Source organism: Mya arenaria, chromosome 13 (genome assembly GCF_026914265.1).
Source record: "Mya arenaria isolate MELC-2E11 chromosome 13, ASM2691426v1".
NCBI lineage: Eukaryota > Metazoa > Mollusca > Bivalvia > Myida > Myidae > Mya > Mya arenaria.
Genome location: NC_069134.1, coordinates 10705854 through 10725225, shown reverse-complemented (window position 1 = coordinate 10725225; position 19372 = coordinate 10705854). Strand labels below are relative to the sequence as shown.

Below are 19372 nucleotides of genomic sequence, written 5' to 3'. Positions count from 1 at the left end.
AGATAGGTTTGAGCTTTATTTTATTGTTGGGTAGGCAATTACATTTTAAATAAGAAAAAAATGCACATTTGCCTAGATTATTCAAAACCGTGATAATTTTGCTATTCAGAAGCTCTGCGAATTTAATTATATTTAGATTTTGCCAATAATATCTCGGGATCAAGGCTTGCCTTTTGGTGCGAAATTCGGAACATTCCGAGTATATAGTGGAAACTGTCTCCTATATGGTATTTTTACAAAAAGGACAATGTCTTTCGTTGTAAGGAATACCTCGTCACGCATGTGTTTCAATAGGGAATTTAAAATTACAACTCCTTAATTTATAAATTCCCAAAGCTGTAATCCGTGGAAGATTCGGTAAATAACTCTCAAGCTTATTTTTTTCTTTAAAATTACTGTATAATACACCTTTCTGCGATACGTTCATTTTCTCTTGCCAGACTTGCACATTTTGGTCTTTTAGGGTTTGTGTCACTAAAGTATAGACATTTTTGCTGGTCAACGTTTCTTGGTTATCACATAGATACGTAAATCCAGTGTTGTTCAACAACGACTTTACATAATTTAGCCAATTGAAATTTAAGCCACTTTCAGCCATTGTTCTATATATATACCAATGCTGTATATGAATCCTTTTCAATGACATGTTTGTTCCGGAAATTGATCCTAATTTTTATTTAATTGTTTTTTGTTTTTGTTTTTTTTTAAAATTGCATTTATGTGTTTTTTTTTGGAATGATTTCTTTATCTCTGATTTCATATGATCATAAACGCTCTCATTCTTTTTTATCCCGGGCCGACACGGACTACTTTTCATTTTAATAGTTGTACGTAACCTGTACAACCGGAAATAAACAATCACATGATAAACAATTTTAGTCGACACCGGTAGTACCGGAAATGAATGTCTAATCATATGAAAAACTGACTAAAAGCTACTAATTTCATGATGGATTACGAACCGCGAGGCCCAACGAAGAGCATGGGTGTTTCATCCTACCCTGTCTATTACAGTGTTTATTTATTAGCAACAACAGCGATCACAATCATTGGTAACCATGAAAAAGTGTTTTCAGTTCGACTAAAATGAAAATTATATATGGCGAAACTAGTCCAAATAATTGTACGTTGACGGATTTTTTTTTAGATTTTTGATATGGCAAATCCTTCACGTACAAATTGTTAAGTATCAAAAGTGGGTAGTTGTTCCGATCAGGATTCCGGGTTAAAGCATATAGCGTCTATAAAATATCATAAAAACAAGAAATATTACCAGATAATGTTATTTTATATTAGTTCCGTACACAAAAAATAAATATCCAACTTATAATTATGAGTTTGACGGCTTTTTTTCATTTCATTCTGTCAAAACATAACGATATATACATGAAGGGCACCTGCAAGGCTTCAGGGCACAGTTTTAAATCGCTCGGAACATTTCGGCCATGGCCGAGTTGTTACGATTGTATAACAAGGTCTATCTCGAAGCTTTGTCGGAGGAGGCCGAGTTATTAAGATTGTATCAAGTTGTTCCCCTTCGCATAATTGTTTTCTGTGTCAGTCAACTTTCGTTTTATTGGAAAGGTAAACAACTTGTTTTAATGCATGTTTAGTGCAAAATAACATTTCACTTACATGGTAAAATATGAATATAACTCTTTATGATCAATTTCAACCATAAAATACTTCACTTAAAACAATTTCAATATTTTTAAAACACCCCCGTTTTTTGCACATTCCAGTTTAGACGTTAGGGATTGGAAGAATCCCGTATAACACGTCTATTATTTTAGACTAATGGCGAAACGGACTGACTTCTGAAGTACTGTTGAAAATTTAATATTGTTAAGCCAAATATAATATACATGAGTACATTTAATTACCACTGGTAGAGCGAAGATAATTTTATATTAATTATATTAATTCCATAGTTAAGAGTTGTCATGCACATAATGAGATTAGTGACATTGAATTTTAAAATACAATATAAAGTTTACCTGGGACATAAAGCGTGCTGGTGTGCACACATACAGTGCTTTAACCAAGTGAGCTAACAGAGTGGCTGGTTCTTGCCCAACCACATAACACTTCCACATTAACCTTTCAGCCAATCCAGGCACTCTTGCCTTTTACTTCTGACACCAGTAAAGTAAACCTTGGAGGAAAAGTGCACTTGGTGTAGAGCTTAAACCTACCACCTTCGGATCATTAGCAATTGAACAAAGATTTCCATTGAACTACATATAGTTCTGGCAAATATCTGTGGAATGATTAAAACAAAACAAAAAAAAACTGTTATCCTTAGCACCCACTCAGTATGCACTCAGGGAGGCAACTTTAGTTTGTTTATTTTCTTTTAATGAATTTTGTCATTAATTGACATCAGACACTTAACTTTATTTTTTGAAGAAAAAGAATTGAAATTTTAAAAACAGTCTGATTTAAGACTTTTATTTATAGGCAAGAAACATTTGAGAGGATCTAGTCAGCGCCTTCCTGTTATGTGGTTAATCTTCATGTACATGGTATAAATAATGAAGATTAAGGCCTGTTTTTAAAGGTGATTTCATTTGGGATTAACAGCTGTCCGAGTGAAACAGGAAAATGTCCATTTGATAAATAAGTTTCTTTAAATGCCATTTAGTGTGGCCAAGTACTGTAGCTTGGAAAGCCAATATAAAAGCATATAAATATATATTCTTTCAAAAAGCCTTGAATCAAAGCATTCACCTGGACTCAAATTTTAACTAAAAAGTAAAAAGCAAATTGCAGTATTCCAATCATAGACTAAACTTGTTTTTTTATTAAGTCAAAACTACCCATCAAATATGGGATTGAATTAAAACCCAATTAAACTTGATTTGTTCAAGCTCAACTGTTGATATTTATAATTGCTACACCTTTAAATGCTGTCACCCAGACTGGGCCTGGGAGATATAATTATTATATTTAATCAGAACCGTGATTCATAATTCAATGTTATACATTGTAATTCGATGTATAATGATTAAATATAACTATAATTATTTGCAGAACTGAGTAGAATTAAAATTATTTGTATTTTGTAGCTGGTATAAGCGAAGGAATCTTTTTTTTCCAGTTGGCTACTACATATTGACTGGGCAAGGTGGAAGATTTGACATAGGATGGTAATACATGAACATCTTATGCAAACAAAAAATGTTGAAACATTCTTCTCTTTTGCAAAAGCATCTTATTTTGAACAAATATAAGTTGTCGTAAATAAGAATTTGTGCTTATTTTTTACACTGTATATAATGTCATGAGACAAAAGAGAAATTCTGCTTAACAAAATGCAAAACTTGTTCTTAGAAAAAACACTAATCTGGTTATGAATAAAAGAGAATCCAGTTTCACATGTTTTGTATGAATTGCAGGTTACTGAGCAGCATATCACCATATATGTGGGCGTGCCTTGGCATTGGTCTGGCTATTTCACTGTCAGTTGTTGGAGCAGCTTGGTAAGTCAATATTCATTATTTTTTATCCCCAGCCGAATTGAAGATTTCGGGAGGGGGATATTGGTTTGGCGCTGTCCGTCCGTCATTCCGTCCTTCTGTCTGTCCCTCCATCCGGTACCATATCTTGGAAGGCATTGATCAGAAAATGTTCAAACTTGGTCAGAATGTTCCCCTTGATCATATCTCGACTACTTTTAAAAATGGGTCACATGGGGTCAAAAACTAGGTCACTATATATATTATATATATATATATATCTAAGAAAAATCTTTTGAACATACTATAGGCATAATACATGGTCAAATATTCATGAAACTTTATCAGAATGTTTTCCTTGATGAACTCTTGGTCGTAAATAAAACTGGGTCACATATGATGAAAAACAGGTCACTAGGTCAAATCTTAGAAAAATATTGTCCAGAACCATATCATGGTAATGATTGGTCAAGTTATGTTCAAAATTGGTCATGATGTTCCCCCTTCAAAATTATGGACCACTTTAAAAAGTGGGTTACATGGGGTCAAAAACTAGGCCAGTAGGTCAAATCTTAGAAAAATCTTTGGAACATACAAGAGGAATTATACATGGTCAAATATTCATAAAACTTAATCAGAATGTTTTCCTTGATGAAATCTTGGACCAATTTAAAACTGGGTCACATATGATCGAAAATTAGGTCACAAGGTCAAATCTGAGAATTTTTTGTCCGGAATGGAAATTATTGGTCGGATTATGTTAAAACTTGGTCATGATGTACCCCTTGATGAAATATGGACCACTTGTGAAAGTGGGGCATATGGGGTCAAAAATAAGGTCACTAGGTCAAATTTTAGAAAAACACATTAGAGGCAATATGTATGGTCTAATATTCATGAAACTTGACCAGAACGTTTTCCTTGATGAACTCTTCGACATGTTTTAAACTGGGTCACATGTGATAAGAAATTAGGTCACTAGGTTTAATCTTTCAAAAATCTTGTCCGAAACTATTTTATGATGGTGATTGGTCTGATTAAGTTTAAACATGGTCAGAATGTTCTCTTAGGTTAAATTTTATGTTTTAAAAGTGGGTCATATGGGTCAACAACTAGGTCACTAGGTCATATCTTACAGAAATCTTGGGAACACTCTAGAGTGCCTTGATGAAATCTTGGAATAGTTTGAAACTAGTAGGTCATGTTGGGTCAAAATGAGGTCACTGAGTCAAATCTTATAAAAACCTTGTGGACACTCTAGAGGCTTTATTTTTTGCATATAGCAGAATGTTTGCCTTGATGAAACCTTAGATTAGTTTGGAACTGGGTAACATGGAGTCATAAACTAGGTTTCTTGGTCAATTCTAAATGTTACATTATATACAATATTTTTTTTATTTCAAACAGTTGCAATCAAACTCAAACTCATATATATATATATTTCATCAACAATTGATTTCCATTCCTTGACTTAGCCCAATCAGGCGGGGGATATCAATTCAACGATGTTGCTTGTTTAGATAAGTGCTACTGTATGACTATTATTAATTTAAATAACTTGGTAATATGTTTTTATCTACTACTAGTACTTCTTTTGACCCACTAAACAAATTTAAACATACCGCAAATGTTCACCATAGTTGTTTTATGAAAGACAAAAGCTATGTCATAATTCGGTCAGAAAAATCATTTATTATTATTAGCTATAAGATTTGGAGAAATTATATGAGTGTTACATGCTACTATATTACCATTTGTCAGAAATGATACTGTTGCCTTTCAGGGGAATATTAACCACTGGCGCAAGTATTCTTGGTGGTGGTGTAAAGGCTCCGAGAATCAAAACTAAAAACCTCATCAGTATCATCTTCTGTGAAGCTGTGGCCATTTACGGAATCATTATGGCTATTGTGATAACAAATAATATTGGGGTAATATACTTTATCATATATTGGCATGTTTTCCCAAAAGAAGTTTCAAAACAGTAATATATAAAGCAAAATTACAAAAGCAATATTAGAAGTAAGTGTTATTGATTTGAAGATAAATCATAATCATATAACCTGAAAAATTGACCATGCATGGAGTCCATATTAAAGAAATATTGAAGAGGATTATCTATTTATATGGGTCAAATAAATAATATATACTATGTATAAATATATACAGCACATATAATAGAAACCTTTGCTGGAAGTTGTGCTATTACCATCGTAAAGTAATTAGTGGAGTCTCTGTGTTACCATTCAGATGATGATACAATATTGTATTTGCTTGTATTGTTTCTTTGCAGAGTTTTAATCAATATACTGACTCTGAAGATGCTGTCCTAAAAAGTTACCAAGCAGGTGAATGTCTTCATCATTATTGTCATTGTTACATGTATTTGTATATATCAATGTTAATATAAAGGTTAGTATTTACTATTATAATAAATATGTTTGATGAACTTTACTGATCAAGTTGATAATATAATATAAGATATATATTTATATGATCAAGGTGTATATTATCCCATAGCATTGTATATTCTATCTGCAGCATATCAAAGTGTGTCTGTTTTACCATTCCACTGTAGTCATGACTTCCAGTATAATGTTTTAAAGGTTATTATGTTCCTCGCTATTGCAGGGTATAAGATGTTTGCGGCTGGCCTCACTGTTGGAGTGTGTAACATCTCTTGTGGAATCTGCGTAGGCATCGTGGGCTCCGGTGCCGCCCTTGCCGATGCCCAGAACTCCACTCTCTTTGTGAAAATCCTTATCATTGAAATCTTTGGCAGTGCTATCGGCCTGTTTGGAGTCATTGTCTCTATTCTACAGGTTTGTTAAATTATCCATGTTTGAATATGTTTGTGGCGGTGTTTTTATTTTAGCCACATTAGATTTTAGGTCTTAACCTTATGAAAGACCACAAACACAATTTTTCACTGTTTCCTTCTTTATTTATACAGTTTTAACAATTTTAATTCCAATAACAATTCACAGTTATTGTCCTAAATAGTGAATAGTAAGTAATGAATTTATTTCCAGATGTTAACACTTCTAACTATTATAATCCAACAATTTGTCATATAATACAATTTATAATTGATAGTCCGATGTTATAAACTTTTTTAAATTATTTTTATTTAACTCCTTTTAAATCACTTTTAACTCTTTTTAATTCTAACTCCTTTTAATTCACTTTTTAACTCTTTTTGATTCTAACTTTTTTTTTAACTCTTTTCTAAACGCCCAACAAAGGCCTTTTATACTATTATTTACCGCCAAAACAAACACGAAGTGCACGAGTATTGTGAGTAGCACGAATTCATGTGTTATTCGTGCAACTCCGCCGGAGCAATGACACCGTTGAATAACACCGGTAGACTCATAGCGATTAGTTACAAGGTCAACAGTGCAAATGAAAAAATGTTATACTTAAACGATTAAACTGTAATATTGTAAAAAACTTAAGGTAATACAAATTAAAGTTTAAACAAATGATAACCATATAGCATCTGTATAACATAAGAATCAATCTCAAAAGTATTGTATATTTAACTAACTCATATTAAAATAAAAGTCTGTTATTTTGCGATGTTCGCGACAATGTTTTTGTGCTGATTTGTCAGATTTATTTATTTTCAATATATCATAGAATCTTAGTTTATATTGATGAAAGTATTGTATGAATACATGGTTATACATAGCTTGATTTATAAAACAAAAAGAATCAAAGGAATGCTATAGATTTGTATTCGTAATAGTTTGTAAAGTTTGTACTTGGCATAAATACAGATTCATAATTGCTTAAATAGCCTAATGCTCTTATGCAACCAAAAAGCAATAGGAAACCATGGTGTACATTGTTTCTCCTTTTCTTTCAAATATTCATCAACAAATTGCTCTTTGAATTTCAGATTGCAGGCTCAAAGATAGGTACAGATTAGTCAGGTGGATACCTGGAGAAGAGAACAAAGAATCCTTCATGTCATGCTCCTTCTTTAGCTATGACTGATGTGAAATCCATTGGATGGTTCTTGTGACTATTTACTTTCTGTTATGTGTACATTCATTTTAGAGTAGCTGAGTTGTTACCTGGAAATAAATTTGATTTGTTTATACAGACTGTTAGTAAATGACAGATGCATCACATTTAACATTCCAGTACATTTTCCTATTAGTTGAATTTTCTCCATGATGATGTCATAGCAATAGCCTGGCTGTCTGAACTGTTGTGTATTTAGAATGTGTTACTAGTATACCTTCATTTTTAGATCATGTATGGCATTTTCACAGCCAGTTTAAAGTGATCATGACTGTCTCTTATTATAATGCTTCACACATTTGTTACACTAACTATAAATGAGTCTGGCCGATGTAATTCAAACTTTATTAAAATCTTAAAAGCTTTTCTTGTAATTGAATTCTCTGTCTGACTAAACACGTCTGTAGATTCATGCACTTGCATCAGTTAGACATTAGATAATAGCTAAAATTTACAAGCTGGTTGAATTTTGATGAAATTACTTTAGTATGTATAAAGGATGCATTAATCTGTTATTTACTGAAATGTTTTGATAAGCATCTTTAAAAAATGAACATGGGGAAAAAAGGCAAAATAAAACTAACATAACATGTTTTTCCTGATAATATTGTGTATACACCAGATAATTGATATATTGTTATGTTTACATGTAGTTGTGTATTATATGTGTATATAAAATAATAAAAGAGGATATCATTTGCTGCCTTAAAAAATACAACTTTTAACAAATTCTTTGAAAGATGAAAAGGACTGTACAGCCCTTGTGTCTATTTGTTTGGATTCCGATGAATAACTCCAAACCAACTAAACCAAGGGTCCTCAATTCTCACAAAAAGGTTTGCCATGACAAGAAGTTCACATCTTCACTTGGAAATAAAAAGGTCGAGGTAACAGTGATGTTTATCAATAGATGACCATTATCCCATAAATTAGCAGGTCTAGGGCTCTCAAATATTTGTATACTGGCCATGACAAGCAGATGGCACCTATTGAGGCCAAAAGGGCAAGGTCACACTGACCTTGAGCAACAAAAATGGTTTCCAATGAATTACTAAAAAAATCGAGAAATTTCAAATGAAGGTTGGTCATGACAATTAGATAATCCCTGTTGATATTGGGTTCAAAGGTTCAAGAATACAGTGACCTGCAATGTAATGGTCTCTGATATATATAACTAAAGACAAATGGATAGCTGAAGGTTTGAAAATTACGAGAAGATAGTTTGAGACCAAAAAATGCACCACTATTTAAGGTCAGTGTCAGAAAGACGTTCTCATTCATCAGAGGTTTGAAAATGATGAATCTGTGGTATCATAGCATCATGTACAAGCGCGCAGAAAGACTACTTGAGACTAAAAAGGGTTTAAGATAACTGATACAAATTGTCACTCAAGGTTCTTTAAATTTTACTAGGTTTGTTATGACCCGTAGATGCTGTATTAAGATAAGGGTCAAGGTCAAGGTCACAGTAAACTTTTGTAATAATTTTGTAATGCTATAAAAGGTCAATTACTTTAAAGCAGCAGGTCATGGTCTTCAATATTACGAGAAGAATAACCTTGAAGTATTTGGACCCTTATTATTTTGGGGTCAAACATTAAAGCTGCACTCTCAAAGATTAATTGTTTTGACAACTTTTTTATTATTTGTCTTGGAAAGAGAATTTTTTGCATTTATATCTGCAAACCAATGAGATAAGACTGCTGACAAAAAATCAGATTGCAGATTTTTATATTTCCAGTCGAATATTTTAAGGCTTAAACCGTTACTAACGGTTTACAAAAAAGGCATAAAACATCATTTTTTTAACTTAAATATGAAGTTCTCTGTTCTAATTTTTTGTCAGCAGTCTTATATCACTGGCTTTCATAGATTTTCGCAAAAATTGGCTCGTTCTGGGACAAAAATAAAAATGTTGTCAAAACACTCAATCTGTGAGAGTACAATTTTAAAGGGACTGTACACCAGATTGGCACCAAAAAAAGTTTTTCTGAAACGACAGTGGACAATTATTTAATAAAATGTTTTACTCTTTTATATCGTAATTGTAAAAAAAAATACCCAAATGTAACAAAAAATCATTCGGAGGCCAGGTTCGAACCGGTGTCGGCCAAATTGGATTCCAGTGTTGTATCCACTGTGTTACGAAGGCTGTCTCTAAATGGTTGGAATATTAAAAATATAATACTTACTTGGTGAGATCACGTGATAACATCGACTAGCCAATCACGCATAAGGAATTAATTCTACTAGGTAGACATACCTAGTAATCTTTTTAATGGAAAAATACGAAAAAACTGCGAAACATCAATTGATTGTAAACTATGTGGTACTTCAGTTAGTAAGTTTCAATGCATTGTACACATCGATACCAAGTTTATGTCAAGTTTTGACAATTTTCTTCTCTTTTTTTTTTTCGTTATTTCATCATACGGAGTACAGCCCCTTTAAGGTCACAGTGATCTTTACCTAGCAAAAGGTTCCATAATTGGTTTGATGGGTCACGGACATTACGGACCATGGACATTACGGATCAGATTTGGGAACATTACGGACCATCGGGTGGTTGAACTCCATCCACAAAAGTGTTTAGTCATCCATATATACCTTTTCTACCAGACACTCATCTGCCCAATAATGGAGTATGGAAGAATCATCACGGATCGTCATACCAAAGAGAACATTAGCAAAATTAAAATGTTCCAGCGCAGATCAGCCAGATGTGCAACTGGAGATCATCACAGAACTACATGCAGTAGTGCTTCTGCCATATATGTTTTAAAAGCTTCATTGACCCACCTTACAGAAAAGACGCGCGCAAGCTAAAACTGTTATTATTTATTGCATTGAGTCAACCATCAGAGAGCCATGCCCCTGACCAACCACATGTCAGCAAATACCTTGGGAGGCCATCACCAGAAAGTCCTGCTACCTTTCGCAAGGAACATGGTTTACCATAGTGTACCAACACTCCTTCTTTCCAGATGGTATCCAGTCAGTTGTTTACAGCGCCTCCCTGACACTTTCAAATCAGGGTTGCAGGCCATTCAGCTCCGACGAGTCTTGTGTACCGTTTTTACCTGCACTGTAAATATATATATTTTAACCTACACGAGATGTTCTTGGTTTGCACCTGCAAGTTTCTTTTATATATGTACGACGACCTACCAGAGTGTGGACTGTACCTATTTGGAATAAGAAAGAAGAACAGCATGCAAACTCAAAATAAAACCTAAAATGCTCATACATGTTGAACATTCCACTTTGACTGAAAAACGAACTGTCGGTAAAAATATAAATTTAGGCCCAGGTTCAAAGGTGAAATGAAATAATTCTCTTCTGGTTCTCTGGTTACTGTTATTCCATACAGTAACGATAACGATAGTGTTAGGGGAAGGAACTGCAGACTAAACACTCGAGCTACACTTTTTCTTTTTTTCAATTTTTCTTTGAGTTCCACATCCGAAATCCGAATGTTTAGCTTTTAACACAGTTAAACAATTGCATGAAATAAACAATTGTTGACTGTTAATGTTGTGAATATTTCTATGAAATATGTATATATTTAGTAAAAAAACAGTTTCTAGAATTCTTAATTTCGTAAGTATTGAGAGTTAAATGTGTTATTAGCTTATAAGTGATGCAAACATGTTGCAACACATTTCTTATATAAAAATCAAATAATAATAATAATATCATTGCAGTGAGCTAGTGCCATTTTGTTACTGTACTGGCTCAGGTCACAAATCCGAACACTTGAAGTTTTTAACAATTCTCTTGGAGAGTTTTTGTTGTAGTAAGATAAAATTGCGTATGGAACATCTTTGGTTAATGTGACAATATCTGCCAAAGTACAGATTCACGATGTCATCAATTTTATGTCGAAAATCGTTTAGTTTATGGACAGTAAATCACCCTTAAATTTATGCTATGGAGGGCAAAAATACTGAACACTTGCAAAGCGAAAATACATGGTCATACTGTACAATTATAAAAATTTGCTATATTAAATAAACACTTAGGAGTAAAGTAATTTATTGTTTCCGATGATTTTTCAAAACATGCAATTCAAATGTAAAGCGTGATTTCTATTTATAAATATCTTGAATGTAGGTCAACATAACTGCAAAACCTAAAGATGCGCGTGCCCCCTCTGACGTCATTCCCCCATGTGCTACATTTTGATCTTTAAGCCAAAAACATTGAATGGCATTTTTTTAGAAAAATACTTAACAAAACAAGATGAAATTTTGCAAGTGTGACCAAGGCAAGCCTCTGTATTGATCTAGATCATCAAATAATCGATCACGGTAAACAAACGCGTGTTTAAGCCGGTGTTGGGGATTTGTGCCCTGTTCGGAAATGTACCGTCAACCAGTATTGTTAAATTGTCAGTTTGTTCTTAAAATTTGAAAACAAACACTACCAAACGCTTATATTCAAAGTGAAGTATTGTATAGTGTCTCCCTGACAGAATTTTTTTTTTTGGCCAGCCAGAAATAATTGTTTAGATTTACAACTCTACTCACCTCAAATTAATGGCTCTCTATCAGTTAGATGGAATTTACGCATACTTGTCATCTCTTCAGAATGATATAGCACATCAGAAATCAGGAACAAAATCCTTTCAACATCCACTTATTTGGACTGCCTATGCCTATAGCAACCAACATTTGACAGCCTCATGCAATTAAGAAAATATTAACAGTGGGTGTACATGGGGTGGTAGTACAGTAGAAACTCACTAAACCGGACAAGGTCCGGACTGGGCAAAATTTCCGGTTTAGTGAGGATTCCGGTTTAGTGAAAATTTGATGTACGGAGTAAGTTTACTCAAAATATTAACCGAGTTAACCTTTAAAGGGAAGTTCAATTCTTAGACGTTTAGACAGAGGTTGAGACATGATTAAAGCATATGCAAAAGTGATAAACATAATTAAACATTTCTGCATTTTTATAATCATCTTTTTTTGGAAGTCTTAAAATAAAACAACTCGCGAAAATGACCACTTCATCACCAATCAAAGTTCTTGATTTGAGTAACAAACACACAAATTATCCGATTATCTGTAAGTTAATGCTTGTTAAGTATGTTTGATAGTTTAATTAACGCACCGCTCTAATTTGATTCAATCATAGAAGTCTTTAGATAAAACAACCCTCCAAAATGATCACTTAATAACCATTTCTAGTTCTTTATTTTATGCAACAAACAAATTAATGTTTCAATCAATTTTCTTTTCACAATTCTGATTTTCGTGCGGCAGTCAATCCACAGCGCAATCATCATTATCGAGTTAACACAACATCACAGGTGTAATATTTAACAACGCACTGGCTGTCAAAACAAAGTGACACGCGATTTGAGAATTCCTAATACACAAAATCATTTTGACATGTTGGAACAAATATAATTATGTCCGGTTTTGTCAGGTAAAATTACATTGACAACTCACACGTTTTCTCGAATTTTCGTCCGGAATTCCGGGGTTCGGGTTTTGTAGGGATTTTTTTTTATCCTCCGCCTTGAAAAGGCAAGGGGATATTGTAATGGTAGGTGCGCTTCTGTGGGTGCGTGCGTGTGTGCGTCCGTTCGTCCCACATTCATTTCTTTGCATCTCCTCTTACATTTCTCATGCGATTTCTACCAAACTTTCACAGATTGATGATCATAAAGTGAAGCAGCGCATATAGTCCGGCTTTCCCGATTTGACCATTTTTGAAAGAGTAATTGCCCTTTGCTTATTTTACATTTAAAATTGGTTTCTTCGCAACTCCTCTTACTTTTTCATGCGATTTCTACCAAACTTTCACAGATTGATGATCATAAAGTGAAGCAGCATATGGTGTCAACCTTTCCCGATTCGACCATTTTTGAAAGAATCATAAAGTGAAGCAGCGCATATAGTCCGGCTTTCCCGATTTGACCATTTTTGAAAGAGTAATTGCCCTTTGCTTATTTTACATTTAAATTTGGTTTCTTCGCAACTCCTCTTACGTTTTTCATGCGATTTCTACCAAACTTTCACAGATTGATGATCATAAAGTGAAGCAGCATATGGTGTCAACCTTTCCCGATTCGACCATTTTTGAAAGAGTAATTGCCCTTTGCTTATTTTACATTTAAAATTGGTTTCTTTGCAATTCCTCTTACGTTTTTCATGCGATTTCTACCAAACTTTCACAGATTGATGATCATAAAGTGAAGCAGCGCATATTGTCGGCCTTTCCCGATTCGACTATTTTTAAAAGAGTTATTGCCCTTTGCTTATTTTATATCTAAAATTTGTTTCTTCGCAACTGCTCTTACGTTTTTCATGCGATTTCTACCAAACTTTCACAGATTGATGATCATAAAGTGAAGCAGCGCATATAGTCGGGCTTTCCTGATTTGACCATTTTTTAAAGAGTTATTGCCCTCAGCTTATTTTACATTTAAAATTGGTTTCTTCGCAACTTCTCTTACGTTTTTCATGCGATTTCTACCAAACTTTCACAAATTGATGATCATAAAGTGAAGCAGTGCATATTGTCAGGCTTTTCTTATTTGACCATTTTTGAAAGAGTTATTGCCCTTTGCTTATTTTACATTTAAAATTGGTTTCTTTTCAACTCCTCTTACGTTTTTCATACGATTTCTACCAAACTTTCACAGATTGACTATCATTAAGTAAAGCAGCGCATATTGTCCGGCTTTCCTGATTCGACTATTTTTGAATGAGTTATTGCCCTTTGCTTATTTTACATTTAAAATTGGTTTCTTCGCAACTGCTCTTACGTTTTTCATGTGATTTCTACCAAACTTTCACAGATTGATGATCCTAAAATGAAGCAGCACATATTGTCGGGCTTTCCTGATTTGACCATTTTTGAAAGAGTTATTGCCCTTTGCTTATTTTACATTTAAAATTGGTTTCTTCTCAACTCCCTTTACGTTTTTCATGCGATTTCTACCAAACTTTCACAGATTGATGACCATAAAGTGAAGCAGCGCATATTGTCGGTCTTTCGCGGTTTTGACCATTTTTGAAATAGTTATTGCCCTTTCTTTATTTTACATTTAAAATTGGTTTCTTCGCAACTCCTCTTGCGTTTATGACTATATAGTGACGCAGCACATATTATCAGGCTTTTGCAATTTGACATTTTTTGAAAGAGTTATTCCCCTTTCATAATTTTACGCATTTCTTATGTTCCTGAGAAACTACCCTTACCATTGATTGGCTTTCGTTACAAAAAATGCCCCCATGAGGCGGGGGATATAGCTGTCTGTGACCGCTCTTGTTCACATTGAAAATAGAAGGGGAAAACCAGGACTCTGAAAAAATTCCAGTATCCCGAGGATTCCGGTTTTGTGGAGTTCCGGTTTAGTGAGTTTCTGCTGTACATATAAATTAGTCAGCCTCTTCAGAGTCTTTGACAATTTTTGTTTTGGCAAACAAATTTCCAATTGTTTAAAAGTTCCATTATTAATTTATTACACATTTTAGTGGCTAGTTGGGTTTTATAATGCCGATCTGATCGGTTCATTATCTAAGGTATGTTATGTTATGGAGGTATACATACAAATATAAGAATGACACTAAATGTGCTCTAACTATTTATTGTGACATGTATTGTAAGATATCTAAACTAGAACTGTTAAACATGCGGCAGTGTCTAGGTATTTAAATCACTAGGGCAGATATCCGTTAGACGAAAAAGCTATCATGTAACAAGGTAAATGGGCAAAATTTACACTTCAGGTCGTGATAGAGCTGTTTTTTGCATTGATATGGTTTGAACATTTGTTGATGTTCAAAAGAAAGTATTCTTGCAATATTTTAGTATATGTTTATATTGAGTTTTAAAAACTAAAATTGATAATCGCCTATTTTGTAGTCCTAAAATTGATTTTCAACAAAACTATCATTGTTTTATCACTACTTTTAGTTTCAATTTTGAATATTAATGATATCAAGCAGTTAAGTTGCGGTTAACAATTACCTGTTAAATCTTTAAACATCCAAAACATGCAAATAGGAATATATGTTTGTCACCTTCATAGTTTATTGAATATGGTTATGACACTGCCATGTGTATTTAATACCAACTGGGGCAAAATAAACATTAAAGGGACTGTGTCACAGATTGGCACCAAAAACATTTTTTTTCTGTAAATCTCAGGACATTTATCTAATTGGAATGTGTTACGCTTTGATATCATAATTGTAAAAAAAAAGTACCAAAATGTAAAAAAAAAATTGTGTCAGAGACCGGGTTCGAACCTGCGTCGCCAAAAAAAGACCAGCGCCCTACCGACTGAGCTTTTAAGGCTTATTCTAATCGGATGACATAATTAAGCTATACACCTACCTCGGTAATATCAGGTGATAACACCGACTAGCCAATCACGCATAATGAATGAATTCTACCTGGTAGACATACCCAGTAATCTTTTTCAATGGAAAAATACGAAATAACTGCTAAACTTAAATAAATTGTATACTATGACTGTGGTACTTCAGTTAGTAAGTTTCAATGCTTTGTACACATCGATGCCAATTTTGTCATTTTTCGACAATTTTTTTTTTTTTTGCTATTTTATCATGTGTGAGACAGCCCCTTTAATGCCATGTGCACTTAGAAATATAGGCTATAAAGCCAGCATCAGGCAAGCACAAATTTTGTTCCTTTTACATTTTACGTTGTACATCAAACCCATCACCCCTCTCAGCACATGCAGACACTACAGTGCCACAATATTAGCTTGTCTTTAAGTGAGACAGATTAAATACCACTACGGTACTTAAAGATACCTATTTACATGAAGTTATTGTAAAAGATGTCATTGAAAAATAACTGCAATATATAAATATATTTATCTAATTTCAGCTTTGCTTTGGTGTTGTGGTATTGGCTTGGGTGTACACAATCATAGCTGGCAGGTGGGCGGGGCAGCGGTACTTGAAGGACTTGCTTGCAGAAGAAGCAGCAACACAGGTAGGACCAAACACTATGATATTTCAATATATTTAAATATATATTGTATTTAAGATATGTAACATAGATAATTATGTTTAAATTGGGCATGTATCTTTTACCTAAGTGACAGGGTAATCTCTGTTAAGAAGTAAGGGATTCACAGACACTGATTAAATAAAGAAAATTCTTGCATACCGGACGTGTGTTTCCGGTCATGTGACCGGTGCTGGAAAAACTCATCTTGTAAACCCCATGTAAGATGAGTCATGCGCAACAGCATGCCACTTCTTAATTCTTTTATTTTATGGTTAATGAAAAATATATTATGCCATTTTAATAAAAGCGCAATCAAATATATATGTTTGCAAGACTTAATTTAAACTGAAAATAAATAATCGTATAAAAACGCTTTTTTCAGTTATTCAAAAGTACTGCGCTCTATGATGTCAGTAAACAACGTCGCACCTGCGTTTTGGTGTTATTGTTCAAAAATTTGTTTTGAACATCCTTTTTCCCACAAATTGATAAATTTAAAAATTCAAGAAAAAATATCAATCATGTTTTTCCAATCCGGATAGAAAAATCCGACCCTCGGGCACGCTGCGAGGCCGGTAACGAGGCTTGCTTGCTTACGCAAGTGCCCTTGAGTCAGATTTTTCTATCCGTACCGGAAACACATGATAGATACTTATAATCTGCATGAATCAAGACAGAAACTTAATATTTAATTTTCATAAGGCGATATACAAACAGATCAAAATATGTAGAAAATATAAAGATCATTCAATGTGGAAACCAATGATTCAAATGGTCAGATTTACTAGTATAACTATAAGAAAAGAACATTTTTCATCTTTCAAGTCTGGAGTTGGGAGAAAAATATACCATCAATAAGTATGAAGAATTCTGACAGTGTTCTTCTTTTGTGAATAAACAGCATTATTCTATATACCAGTAACAGGCTAAAATAGGCCCTGTTTCAAATGTATACATTATTCTGATGGCTTAATAATGGACTGTACTAACCAAATATTAGGTCTGGAAAATGTTGATCAGTTTAAGAATTTCACTTTCACACGAACCTCAAGCCACCTATGCCGTGTCAGTTGCCACAGATTTTTCTTATAAATACAACTTTCACGTAGTACAAGTAAGTAAATATAAAAAAAAACACAAGGACATAATAGAAACTTATTTTCTAATAGTTTTTTTGCACAGTTTTTGCACAGTGACAAATTCAAGCCACTTATACAGGTTTTGTCATGGAATGGATCATAATATGTATTTGATCATTATGCAAATATGGTTATCAAATTAACACTTGGGTTTATTCCCTACAGTACTGAAAAAGAAGAATGATTTTTTTTCAAATTAACATGCTTTTATTAATTTTCTTTTTCAGGCATTGTAATGGAGGTAAAAAAGGAGAAATCTGCTATGCTGAGCAACTATGAGGTCTTAGCGCTCTTGCAGGACATTCAGAAAGGTCACAACAAGCAGAAAAAGATGCACACAAACATTGCTACTGTCTCTTATGAAATAATCCAGCACTTAGAAAACACTGCCTGTGCTAAACAATCTCCAGAGGTGATCTCAAATTTTATGAAAGCACTTGAGCCATATAAATTAACAAAAGCGGAAAAACTTCAGTTTTTAAACCTCCGTCCTAGGACAGCTGTAGAGATTCAGTTGATTGTTGAAGAGAGTGAGGAGAGGCTGACAGAAGATCAGATCTATGAGCTTCTGGACCTCTTAGGCCAACATCTCCCTGGAGATGACACTGAACAGGAACAGGAGGAGATGGAAGAGGAAGAGATTGTGGACCAAGAATAGTTTGCTAGTAGACACAATTATATATATGAAGTGTAGATTGTAGAGTGTGTGAAGTGAATACTAAGTGAATGGTACAATACATTAGGCCAATAACAATAGTAAAGTTTTAAATATTGTCAATCTTTATACTCCCTGAAGGGAGAGCATGTAGTAGCAGCTTTGTCCATCCATGCCTCTTTCCTCAACAAACTTTGCCATATAGATATATCTGGTATTTTAAAAAAAGCACTTGAAAAGTACCATTTTCCAATTGGTGCTTTTCTGAATTTGTACCCTGTCCGGGAGCATACATCATTTCTGATGATAGTCATGTTACATTGTGTCTGAAGATGTAAACATGTGTCACATCAAACCTTAAGACTGCATCTCTTAGTAAGGAAACACTTAATAAATTGTTTTTGCCATGATAAAGCTTGTGTTTTTATACTTGAATGACATTCATGTATATTGTTAGTGTATGCACTATATTATGAAGATGATTATACGCAATTAAACTTCTGATATCTAACTTTTCCGATGTTGCCTGCGAACAAAAAACAAATATTCTGCCTGCTACTCATGATAATTTGAAACACTGCAGAAGTTGGGTTTTAGGTAACCATTAGGTTGGGAATTGGTTCCAGTTTGACTGCTATTGATAATCGGCATTTTATTAATTAATAATTATTTTATGTGAAAGTTTGAAATTAATTAGTGCTGTTGTTGCTTTTGGCCATATTGTTGAAGATAACAACTGAACACTCAATGTATAAATTAACTCAAAGGAGAAAATTGGCAGAAATTAGCCAAATGCAAATAAGGAGAGGAACAAAAAAAACAACTTGCCGTTTAAACTGGTGATCGATTATGACCAAATACAATCCATTGTCGCTGATAACAGGCCCAGCTTATCACTTTTTTATTATAATGGATTATCGGGACTTCACTTGTAACCATATTCACAACAATAACTATTTTGATAAATTCAAGAGATATTACTAAGAGGTAACTGTGACTAACGTGATCTCCCTCATAACTGAATATATTAGATATACTGCATATAACTAAGTTTGGTGGATTGGATTGTTTTTGATGCTACCAACCCG

At 33.7% G+C, this 19372-nt stretch overlaps 2 protein-coding genes across 2 annotated transcripts; both read left to right on the top strand.

Annotated features, from left to right (window-relative positions):
• The first annotated feature begins 877 nt into the window (after positions 1 to 877).
• LOC128214963 (V-type proton ATPase 21 kDa proteolipid subunit c''-like) lies at positions 878 to 8188 on the top strand. The gene is made up of 7 exons (XM_052921686.1): positions 878 to 1052; positions 3101 to 3149; positions 3399 to 3482; positions 5242 to 5389; positions 5752 to 5806; positions 6090 to 6280; positions 7363 to 8188. Exons 1-7 carry the CDS (start codon positions 947 to 949, stop codon positions 7390 to 7392), a joined length of 663 nt encoding a protein of 220 aa, XP_052777646.1. The 5' UTR covers positions 878 to 946; the 3' UTR covers positions 7393 to 8188.
• A 2764-nt stretch (positions 8189 to 10952) lies between these two features.
• On the top strand, positions 10953 to 18842 carry LOC128214250 (DNA-directed RNA polymerase III subunit RPC9-like). The gene is made up of 3 exons (XM_052920626.1): positions 10953 to 11090; positions 16365 to 16472; positions 17857 to 18842. Exon 3 carries the CDS (start codon positions 17865 to 17867, stop codon positions 18285 to 18287), a length of 423 nt encoding a protein of 140 aa, XP_052776586.1. The 5' UTR covers positions 10953 to 11090; positions 16365 to 16472; positions 17857 to 17864; the 3' UTR covers positions 18288 to 18842.
• Positions 18843 to 19372: the final 530 nt, after the last annotated feature.